The sequence below is a fragment of the Pezoporus occidentalis genome, unplaced genomic scaffold, assembly GCF_034315485.1.
Source record: "Pezoporus occidentalis ecotype Australia unplaced genomic scaffold, CSIRO_AGI_Poc_V1 ctg25, whole genome shotgun sequence".
Classification (NCBI taxonomy): domain Eukaryota; kingdom Metazoa; phylum Chordata; class Aves; order Psittaciformes; family Psittacidae; genus Pezoporus; species Pezoporus occidentalis.
In genome coordinates, this window is record NW_026914394.1 from 4,371,519 (window position 1) to 4,383,731 (window position 12,213).

General features: G+C 39.2%; 1 protein-coding gene across 1 annotated transcript in view; it reads left to right on the top strand.

Annotated features, from left to right (window-relative positions):
• ZFYVE9 (zinc finger FYVE-type containing 9) overlaps nt 1–12,213 on the top strand; it is a 68,708-nt gene that overhangs the window by 36,549 nt on the left and 19,946 nt on the right. Inside the window, exons 5-10 of the mRNA XM_062623186.1 lie at nt 1,310–1,409; nt 5,691–5,867; nt 6,199–6,368; nt 6,898–7,021; nt 8,363–8,485; nt 9,711–9,866. Of these exons, the coding sequence (XP_062479170.1) occupies nt 1,310–1,409; nt 5,691–5,867; nt 6,199–6,368; nt 6,898–7,021; nt 8,363–8,485; nt 9,711–9,866 (850 nt within the window). The remainder of the gene's footprint in view (nt 1–1,309; nt 1,410–5,690; nt 5,868–6,198; nt 6,369–6,897; nt 7,022–8,362; nt 8,486–9,710; nt 9,867–12,213) is intronic.

The window sequence follows — 12,213 nt, forward strand, 5'->3', positions numbered from 1 at the left end:
TGAAGTTTAGGTAGGCTTACATATATTTATATATGAGAATCCTATGTAGCTTCTTGTCTATATTACAGAAATACTGCTGCTGAAGTGATGATGGAATAATTGTTTTGATTGCATAATGGATTGTAGGTATAATATCCATCTAGAATGGAAATTTGAAAATCTCTCTTGATATCTGAATTCAGGGTGGCTGCTGCAGTTTCTAGATTTCCTGAGTGTGATACTACCTCTCTGCATGAAATGGGTGTTCATCAGTGTCATGTCACCTGGACTTTAACCTTTTAAATAAAGAAAATACTATTATTTGAATCAAATCAATCATTAGGGCAGCCTGATTTGTCTGTTCTGCAGGATTTTGAGATGGAGGTGACTGTCATAGGATCATGTCTGCATGCAGGTGTTTGTTTTGGTGCACAAGTCATGCTCATGTTTTATTGTTTTGCTTGTGTGGAGGAAGCCTCAAGATTGTTTCCTGCCCAGGACTGGGGAATTGTTAGAGCTTGTTCAGGTGAGAAGCACTAGCGATGTGACAGCATCTCTACAGGAGGTTGTCCTTTCAGGGGTTTTGCACCAGATCTCCCCTTAGCAGCCAGTGTGTGTAAAATGCAATTCCTGATTTCTCTCCAGTGTTGAGATGCTGTAGTTTTTTGTGATCATTTAAATACAAGCTGCTTTTTTTTTTTTTTTTTAATATTGAGAAAGATTTTCTTGTAGTACCAATGTCATTCAGCTTTATTAAATGTCTTGTTTTATATGTTGAACACTTTTTGATACATCACTGCTCAGTTAAGTCTCAACTGAAGAACAGCTTGTCAGATATGAAGAGATTAAATAGCTAGAGTTGCTAAGACATGTAAATTGCCCTGCTGCGGAGAAAAATGACCTGTTTGAATTAATCTGTGCCATAGCAATGTCTTCTGTAGAGAGAACTTGTGCGTTTAGACACAGTTGGTTCTAGAAAGTACTCATACGTTTTCTAAGACTGAAATTAATTCCCAGATGGTTAATTCAGTGAGTAAAGTGGTAGGAATTTATTAACCTAATGTCATGTATGCCAAACATATGTTGAAAATGCCATAGTGCATTATCAGGACAGCATGCATCTATGTGTTCCACGTAATACTGCTTCATCAGGATTAGTAGGAAGGGCATCCTGGGCAGGTATTAGTCACTGTGGCTTTAAGAGGAAGATACTAATAATTAACTTCCTTATTTTCCACATCTAGAGCTTTACAAATACTCACTTGTCTGAATGCGATCAGTTCATCACGTCTTCTGAACAGCACTGAAGGTGTTTCCCCTTTGGTTCCAGGTTTTTTGTGCGGCGTGCTGTAGCCTGAAATGCAAGTTGCTATACATGGACCGAAAGGAAGCCAGAGTGTGTGTAATCTGCCATTCTGTACTAATGAATGGTAAGTGGCAAGAGAATCTGAGATGCAGCATTTCACTGGCTTTGCGTTGAGCTGCAGTGATGCTGTTAAAGAAAATAAATGAAAATACCTTATTTTGAATGGGTAAGTATTCTAAAACAGTGAAAGCCCTGGAGAGACCAGCATGGAAGCTCTGTGGAGAGTAGGGATTACTAAACTAAATATGCTTAACAAAAGGTAAAAACTGGTAAGGTTGCAATGGGTTTGAAAGCTTTAATTTGTAAGTGCTATACCAGCATTTCAGAAACTGTGGATTTGGTGGCTTTTTGTTTTTTTAATGCAGGTGCCTACTCTCTGTCCTTTGATGCCTGAGTAGTTAACCTGTTACACTTTTTTACTGGATGTCAAAGAGAAGGTTAATGCAGTTGTTCCTCTTCTAGATTATGCACTATAGGAAACTGGGGAAGTAGTCTTTATCCACAGATTAATCCAGTTTTTCTTCCTCGTTAACTCCTTGGTGCTAGAGTAGGGCATCTTATCTAAAAGCCTGTCCACAACTGTGGACAGCTGAGTTGGGATTATTGCTTTGGGCACATTACTGGAGAGTCTGTCAAACCCAGGATGGTGCTGTTTATAAAAGCCTGATGTGAACATGGGACATATGAGAGAGGTCACAAGTAGTTAGGAAGTTAACAACTAGAACAAAGAAGAAGTTGTATTACTTCTGCTTGGTGTAAGGAAAGACTTTTATTTGGGTTTGACCAGATGGCCATGGAATCTAATCTGAATTTCGTGCTTTATATTGTTAACACTTCAGATATGTGGTTTAAATAGGGGCAAACACAGACTGTTCTTCCCACTGTATCTTGAGGCCTTTGAAAATTTCAAGAACTTCCTGTGCTGGCTTTGGGTGGTGATGCTGCCCAATCGACTTCATGTCCATGAACCTGGGACGGCTGTTGCTGAAAGACTCAGTGTTCACCTCTTCTGTCTTGAATTGAGAAGGTAGAAAAATTGGATTAGGTTGAGAAAGTATCCATGTGAGTGCTTAAATCATGAGAAATCCTGTCTCACTGTGAGAAGTTCCAGGCACTGTCTTCAGTTTATTAGTGGTCTTTGGATAACTGGAACCTGATGATCAAAGTAACTTCAGTTGTGGAGGAAGGTCAGACAGGCACAACTGGACATGTAAAAGGTAGAATGAGAAGTGGACAAATCCAGGTTCTCAGTGCAAACTTGGAATCCTGGAATCTCCATTGCTACAAATGTTTAGTTAAACTTTGGAGACTTTTATCAAAGATGGCTGCTGTAGTTAAAACCAAGAATAAGTTGGGAAAATGCTGTGTTATGTCAGCTTTCAGACAGCAATTTTGACGGTATCTTTACATGTTACTGTATTATTATTTGGGCTCCTGGTTTCAGAAAGATCTTTGGATTTGCTAAGGGTCTGGCTAAAACAGTTCATAGCTTTAATTTTCTCCAAAGAAGTTCAGTATTATGCAGGTTTGATTGAAAGTAGCTGAGTGCTTAGGCTTGAGATGAGCATCCAAAATTAGCAGGCAGTTTATAGAATCACAGAATACAATCATAGAATAGCTAGGGTTGGAAAGGACCTTAAGATCATCCCAGTTCCAACCCCCCTGCCATGTGCAGGGACACCTCACACTAAACCATGTCACCCAAGGCTCTGTCCAGCCTGGCCTTGAGCACTGCTGGGGATGGAGCACTCACAACCTCCCTGGGCAACCCATTCCAGTGCCTCACCACCCTAACAGGAAAGAACTTCCTCCTTATAGCCAATCTAAACTTCCCCTGTTTAAGTTTGACCCCGTTACCCCTTGTCCTAATCACTACAGTCCCTAATGAGGAGTCCCTCTCCAGCATCCCTATAGGCCCCCTTCAGATACTGGAAGGCTGCTATGAGGTCTCCAGGCAGCCTTCTCTTCTCCAGGCTGAACAGCCCCAACTTCCTCAGCCTGTCTTCACATGGGAGGTGCTCCAGTCCCCTGATCATCCTCGTGGCCTCCTCTGGACTTGTTCTGACAGTTCCATGTCCTTTTTATGTTGAGGACACCAGCACTGCACACAATACTGCAGGTGAGGTCTCACAAGAGCAGAGTAGAGGGGCAGGATCACCTCCTTGTACCTGCTGGTCACGCTCCTTTTGATGGAGCCCAGGATACGGTTGGCTTTCTTGGCTGCGGACGCACACTGTCGGCTCATGTTCATTCATTCATGTTCATGTTATGTTAATAACCAGGAACAATTTTTTCCAGTTTCAAAGTGTTTAAAGATTAATCAGTGGTAGGTTTTAACTACTAATAATTCTTTTCTGTAGGCCAAATGTGTAAGGTGATAGGAAATTTTAGGTTATAATATCTAAAAGCTGAAACCAAGTTGTGACATTGATGTTGAAGGGGTGGTAAAATATGACATTTTGAGATGGAGAAAGTAACGTATTTCAAGGTGTACAAAACCAAGGAATTACACATACACCTGGCAAAAGGCAGCTGGCTCCTTTTGGTCGTGAGTAGGATTTGTTTTCATCTGGGGGAAGGGAAGAATCTGAAAGTATTTCAGTTGAAACCAGAAGTGTTCTTGTAAAAAGGAATAATAAAATTGATCATATTATAATGATTTCCTTTTAAAAGCCTTTCTGTCCTGTTGCCAGGGCAGATACACATTAATGGCAACAAACAGTGACACCACTGTTTGGTTTATTACAGGGAGAGTGCTGCTGCCTGCTTAGGTGTACTTGCCCTGGGCTACCTCTCTCTTTCTATCCCTGCTGCAGTGCTGTGTTATGATGCTTGTGGTTACTGGTTAGTTAACTTGTAGCCTGATCATATCTGATCCCTCCTGATAGCTGCAGTTTCTTTGTGGGTACAGTGTTGGGGTTTTTTTCCACTCAGTGCAGCAGGTTAAGCATTAATCTTTGCACAATCTTGGAACCAGGGGTAGGAATTCTGCTTTCAAAGTAGTTATTTCATTTGGTTGCTTGGTATCTGGTTTGTGTTTCACTGAGGTGTGGGGGGAGGGCTGTATGTTTTCTGGCACTTTTCCATTGCCAGGCTATGTTTAATAAGCTTCCAGTGCTATTTTTACTATATTTTCAATTGGTAGATGCCCTGAATTGGCACTTTGCTTGATTTAGGCAAGGCTTTAAAAGTTCTTTTACCATGCTTTGACCTTTCTAACAAAGGGATCCTAGAGATGTAACTTTTCTTTGTGCATCTTTAACAGTTTCTTCTTCCAGGCCCTCTACTCCAAACGAAAGCAGAATTGCTGTTGCAGAAATACTTCAATTCAATTAATCTTCTCAAATGGCCATGTCAGTATCTTTTCCATTGGCAGGCATTTCACTCCATTGGTTTTACAGGTTGAGGAGAGGAAGCAGGAGGGGTTTGTGTTCTGTTGTGTTGTTTGGGGTTTTTGGTCTTGTTATTTTCACCTTGGTTTTCTGCAAATTCATAGCCAAAGGAACCAAAAGATGTGCATGATTTATTCAGGCTTTATAGCTGCTGTGAGTGTACAGGTGACATGATATTTATGTCTGACTAGGGAAGTGCATTAACTGTAGCATACTAATATGGTTGAAGGTGCAAATACACATGAATTTTCTGGTACCTTCCATAGCTACAAGCCTTCTTTATAGATGAAAAAGAGGTAGTACTGTGGAGATACAGTCAAACAGCTATAGGGGAGATTTCCCTGTGATGGATGTTCTTGACAAAGCAGTTTTATGTGTTACTGCTTGGCCAATTGAATTAAAGCTCAAGTCGTGCCTTCAGAATGAATAGCATAAGTTGGTTTTATATATATATAGTTAAGAATATAAGTTGTTGATCTGTACTGATCTGCCCTGGATATAAAGAAATGTAATATGGTTTTTCTCATATACAAAATGTAAATCTGCTGAAGTGTCCTGTGGGTTATAAAACATTTCTAAGAGGAATATCCATCTGTCCATACAGTGTGATAAATACACATATATAGAAGTATTAGTTTTTTTCAGGTAAATCTTTTGAAGAAGAAACAAAACGAAGCATGAGGAGCTAATCTTCGTACATAAAGTATAGTTTTCAGAAAATATTTCTATATGAACTACTTCTTCTGTGGCACAGGACCAGTGCTGTTTCTCCTCCTGCTGTGTATTTTCTTGTTTAACTAATGAAGTATCCTGGGCTTTTAAATAAAGGAAGAGAGATGGTCTTTGGAAGGTGGCAGGGTCCATACCTGCTGTAGGTGAGAGTTTAACACAGTGTTTTGGATTGTTAGATACCTTCCTTTGTGTTCATGTTTCTTGTTCTTTGTTTGCTTCAGCTCAAGCCTGGGAGAACATGATGAGTGCCTCAAGCCAGAGTCCTAACCCTAACAATCCTGCTGAATACTGTTCTACTATCCCTCCTTTGCAGCAGGCTCAGGCCTCGGGCGCCCTGAGCTCTCCACCTCCCACTGTCATGGTACCTGTGGGAGTTTTAAAGCATCCTGGGGCAGAAGGTAAGAGGGCTTCTTTTTTCTTTCAATTTGCCTATAGCAAGAATTTGGAAAGAATATCTGTACTTCACCCATTCCAAATACTCTAGCTACAGCCAGTTGTGATATTCCTGCCCTCAGTAGGAACATAAGGGTTTTTAAGGACAAGTAAATTATTCTCAGCAGATGTGTTTATACATGATGCTGCCATAGGCAATGCACTAGATGATGTCTTAAGCCCTTTCCAGTTCATATTTCTCTGTTTATTAATTTTTTCCATTTTGCTCTTCTGTACTCAAATTTCCAGTCAATGTTGCTGTGTGATCTTAAATCCTGGTTTTTATGTTCTCTCCAGTGGCTCAACCTAGAGAACAAAGGCGTGTTTGGTTTGCTGATGGGATATTACCCAATGGAGAAGTTGCTGATGCAGCAAAACTGACAGTAGCTGGGACAACTTCCACAGGAACCTTAGCAGTGTCGCATGATCCATCAAAGCCTGTCAACAACAACACTTCAGCAGCAGAAGTAAGGAAGTGTTCTGCTATTCACCACAGAAATACCAAGCTTGCTTCGGTTGTGTAGCCTGTGTCTGAAAGATATTTGTGTAATGCATGTTTTAAAGAAGCCGTGTCCTGGTCAGTAAGGAGTTTGAAACAAGATTGTCATAGCACAAAGCAGAAAAACTGTGACACTTCTTATAAAATGATGTGTGCAGGAGAGTGCAGGTACAATCTAACAATGTTAAATTTACCATACCCTATGTGAGTGGAATTGAGACTTTGCAAAAGTTCAAATGGGCATAGGTACATTTAGATATTGTGAAGAAATGGGTATGTGTATTGCTAGAGAAGGGAAGTGCAGTCTCTGTCTAAGCAGACTTTTAGCAGTGGCTCACATACAGGAGGGTTAAAGAGCCAAATTACTTGGTGCTTCTGGTTCTCAAGCAAACACAGACTCCTTCACCTACATCTAGTAATCCAGCCAGCCAGCCAGCTCATATATATCTATCATTATTACTTTTGTAATCTCATCCTTTTTTGTTTGCTTCTTGTAGACTGATAATGCTTCTGTATTCTCGGGAAATATAACTCAGGTTGGCAGTCCCGTTGGCAGTGCAATGAACCTAATTCCTGAAGATGGTCTTCCTCCAATTCTCATCTCCACTGGAGTAAAAGGAGGTGAGGGTATAATTTGGCAGCTAGCTTTTATGCTTACCAGTTGTGTTTAACCTAATAGTTACTGTGCTGATTTAAAAAACAAGATGCTGGCAATATGCTGAGTAGTTGAAGAGATTTACATTAAGTACTTTTAGCTAAACGTTGTGACAGTCCTTTACACCATTGGTACTTACTGGAATCCAGGAAAAAACCCGTCTTGCCATAGAATTACTGTAAAACATAAAGCAAAAAGAAAATTAACTTCAGTCCAGAAATGTGGGCTAATTTCTTCACTAATCGGACTGTGGGGAATGTTTCACACAGAGATACATTTTAATTAGCCTTATGAATATTCATGCTTCCCTCTTCTGAAATTCTTTTCGATCATCCTCTCTGTCTGAAGCATCCCCAAGCACTGCATTCAACAGCACTACTGTACCTCTTGGCCTACAGTGAAGCTTTTGGCAATTGTGATGCTCTCTTCCAGAGTTCCCAAATGGAGGAGAATTCAGAGAAATAAAACCTTATTTTTATAAGATTAAAAAAAATATGTATTTGTTTATCTGACAATTGCTTTCCACAGTCTGATTCATGGCATCCTTTAATACATTCCTGGGATTAACTTATTTTTTTTTCATTTGTTTATTCCTATTACAAGTTTTGCTGACTGAGTGCATTTTTAATGGCATCTGAAAGTAACCTTTTATTGCAGGATAGTCTCAAAACCAAAATGTGAGCAGCACTGAATTTCAAAACAAATCTGTTCTATCCTGTCTCAGCTCATAACTCACCCTGTTCATATGGGTGTCTGATTATTCAGTCTCCTCCTCAGAAAAGGAGTAAAACTAGAATAGGCTTTTCAGCTTTTATGTAGATAACCTCACATAAACTGTACTTTGTATGCTAAGTTGATGTTGTTTCATATGCTGTCACATACCAGATTTTCTGTGCAGCATGATATTTTTTATATTCTAATTCTATTTTAAGAAGAATTTAAAATTTTCACATTAGAAAGCAAAATTACCTTTCTTTCTAGATCATTCTAGCTGGAAAGGTAATTTCAAAATTTCTTTCAAAAACCTGTTTTTACCAGTGTAACTATTTTTGTTATATCTTAAATGCAGAGTAGATTATAATCACATGGATGAAAAATGTTAATTTGCTAGTCATCTGGGTCTTAATCACAGAGGGACACTACAAACATCTTTGAAGTTTTATGTTGGGATCCATTTTACACTGGATTTTGACCTTCTATGATTTATGGAATACATTAGTTTATGTATTTCTCCCCTCTTCATTATCTTCCTAGTAGCTAACGCACAGAAAATGTATAAATTATGTGTTTACTTGTTTCTTTCACAGACTATGCTGTAGAAGAGAGACCTTCTCAGATCTCTGTCATGCAGCAGCTGGAGGATGGTGGCCCTGACCCTCTTGTATTTGTTTTAAATGCTAATTTGCTGTCCATGGTAAAAATAGTAAATTGTAAGTTTTTATTATTAAGTAATGATTCGGCTATGTGTGTGTGTGTGGGGGGGGGAGACACACGTTACCTATGTTATTAGTAGGAACAGCAGTGTATTTATTTGGTAGGATAGTTTGAAAATGTGCATGGATTGAAAACTATACTTAGCCATATTAAGGTACATTACAAAAGGCTCTTTTTCAGTGATTTAGACATAAATACAGAAAACTTTGTGTAGAAAATATAAACTAGACTGATAGCGCCTTAGGTCTGGAGAGAGGTTTTGTCTATGGAATTGGTAGGGCAAGGTGTTGTATCACCAGTTCCTCCTTTGTTGCTTAACTCATTTGCTTGTCATCCCATTCTGGAAAAAGCAGATGAGATCCCATAGTAATACACAGGTTCCATTTTGCTACTCTGTTCTTTCCTATACTATGTGTGTGCATGTGCATGTACGTGTGCAGGGAGAGGGAGGAATGAATGGGGAGGCATACAGATGGCTTGCCATGTTAGTACCTGAGTCAGTCTCTCCTGGATAAGAAAACATTGTTTGAGAAATTGAGGACAGTTTTGCAGTAAAATACTTTGTATGAAATTTTCACATAAACAAGAAATTAAGATGTTTATAAACCTTTCAGCATCTGGTTAGATAGCAGTACGGTTTTTATGCATGCATATAAATATGTCATTACTGTGCATATATATACATATTAGATGGAACATTTTATTTCAATAACTTAGTGCTCTCAACAAATGAATTGTGACGCTTGGAGCATGTGTCATCACTAACATTCGTGTGAAGCAGAACAACACAGTGATGTCTCATGAAAATACCTGACATCCAGCTATCCATCTTGAGAGAGACATAACTGTCTGAAAGGGGTTTAGCTGTCAAGATTGTGGTACGCACAGCCAACAGCCTGGTCTTTTCCCAGGTTCCTTCATTCCTGTTTAAATGCTGACCTTTAATTTGGATACAGAAACTGCTAAAAGTTAATACCAAGATCTGACTGGAAACTGTAATGCTTTGGCTCCTCAGCTGTAAACAGGGAATTATCAAGCTGCTTTTGTTTTAGTTGTGCTTTCTTGCAAGTCTACAGATTTAGAACCTAGTTTGTCTGTGTGACAGATATCACAATGAAACACGCTGTAAAAGTGATTTTTGAAAGAGCTATTTTCATACAGTGAATTTGAGACATATTTTATGAAATTTTCATCTTCTGATCCACGTTTTCCTCTCTGCAGATGTGAACAGGAAGTGCTGGTGTTTCACTACAAAAGGCATGCATGCAGTGGGACAGTCAGAGATAGTCATTCTCTTGCAGTGTTTGCCTGATGAGAAATGTTTGCCTAAGGATATCTTTAACCATTTTGTGCAACTTTATCGGGATGCCTTAGCAGGTAGGAATGCTCTCTGTTAAAAATGGCTTGAATAGATGATTGTACTGGGTCAGATAATCACATTTTTGTCATTTTGCTAATGGCTATTTTGTATAACAGAATAAAATAAGTGAATAAGGATTAAAATTAGGAGGAAAGTGAGGAGTTGTTATTATTATCCAGTGTTACATTCCTCTCGCCAGATGAAGTGCTGGTAACCTGGAGAGCTGCTCCAAAGATCTTCCAGCCTTCCTCTGGGTGCCAGCAGAACAAAGAAGTTTGGGCTGTAAAGGCCATGCATAGACTATTATGGCAACGGAGCAGGGGGACTCTGCCTGTGGCAATTTTGTGTTCGGCAGCCATAGCTGAATGTCTGCTCTGGCAGCTTCTGCTAGGTGTTAGGGTAGGAATCTGAATACAGCTATCATATCTGAAATTAGTACTGTACTTCATTTAGCAGTAGGCATAGTAGGGTACTCAGCAGGGCTCATGGGTACACTAATGACATTACTTCTAATAATAATTTTTCTTTCAGCTTGAAGTCAGGGTAGCTTTTTTAAAGACACAAAAAGAAAATGTTGAGAATCCTTGTGGATAGAATCATTGAATAGTTAGGGTTGGAAAGGACCTTAAGACCGTCCAGTTCCAACCCCACTGCCATGGGCAGGGACACCTCACACTAAACTGTGTCACCCACAGCTCTGTCCAACCTGGCCTCGGACACTGCCATGGATGGAGCATTCACAGCTTCCTTGGGCAGCCCAGTCCATTCTTCACCCTTACAGTAAAGAACTTCTTCCTTATATCCAATCTAAACTTTCCCTGTTTAAGTTTTAACCCGTTACTCCTTGTCCTATCACTACAGTCCCTAATGAGGAGTCCCACTCCAGCATCCCTATAGGCCCCCTTCAGATACTGGAAGGATAATATATTAAATATCCCCAAATCAGGTGGTTCAGAAATTTGATTCCCACAGTGTGTGTGTCTATTGCCACATTATGGAGATAGTATTTATATTGCAAACTAATAGGAGTACATATATAGGTGTGCCTGGAATGAACCGTAAGGCACTGCAGAAATTATCCCTAAATTTTGAATTTACTATCTCAACTGCAAGATTGCATTATGTAAACCTTTATACTTTTTTACATTTGCTGTGTAAATAGGCTTCTACTTTTCGCTATTGTTGAACCTTAGAATTCAAAAATTACTGCATAAGGACAAATGCAAGTATTTGGTTCCACTGATTATAAAATAAAGATAGCTTTCCAGAGGTGAAACGGCATCACATTAAGGTTATGTACTGAAAATACATTACAAAGGGTTCTGCAAATCATTTGCAATACCTTCCCAATATTTTAATAAAATAATGAAAAAGATCTTTGTTTCCTAAAGTGTCTTGGTGCAGCAAAGGTTAGCTTGTCCAGAGAGGTTGTTATGTTCAGGAGGTACTATTATCACAGGTTGTAATGGGATCTTGTGTAAACTGGAAACGAAACCTTTCTAAACCTCACTTTACTTGCAATGCTTTATATTCTAATTATGTTGTTATACTGAGGGAGATATATGTGAAAAATTGAGTGCATGAGTGTGTGCATGGATATTGCAGATATAAATCCAGCTTGGTGTGTATATTGCAGTGAAGTTCTGTATAATCACACTACAGAAATACATAATTTATGACTCCTACATAATGTATTTGGAATCCTTTTTTTGGTGCTGTAGTGGTAGTAATTTGATAACCTACAATTGCACTGGTGCAAAAAGCTGCTTTCTATTGTACTATTCTTAATGAGAAACCAAATTTCACTGTATAAGAATTCCACTTAATGTGTAATGTTCTTTTGGTCAGATTTGCTCTGTGTTATGTGTCAGACATGTAGTAGAAGCAGATAGACACCTTGAGTTGCTATGTAATCCCATGTAATACCAAACTGCACTGAAGTTTTTGTAGAACATAGCACCTTGATAAATTCACATAGCACTTTATAATGCACACTCCCAGTACCCTTGCTTTTTTCTTTCCAAGTCGTGTTTCTTTGAGAGGGAGAAGTATATATTAGGGTACTTTCAACTCTGGCTGTTTTAAGCATCATTCAGCCAGGGACACAAGGATGTGATTGATGCTGGAGGGGTTTCAGTTTGGTGGTTGTAATCCCTTGGAAGTGGTTAGCAGTTTGCATGCTGTTGGAGACGGAACCATGCTTCTGAAGCTGTTCATTTCAGAGGTACTGCACCTCTCCTGGCAATTAGATGATGGACATTTCGAGTAAATGAGAATTCCCATTAGAAGTCAGAGACTATTTGAAGCACTGCTTCCCAGTTTCATTGTTCATTATATAACATATTAGTTTAAATTTATTTTGCC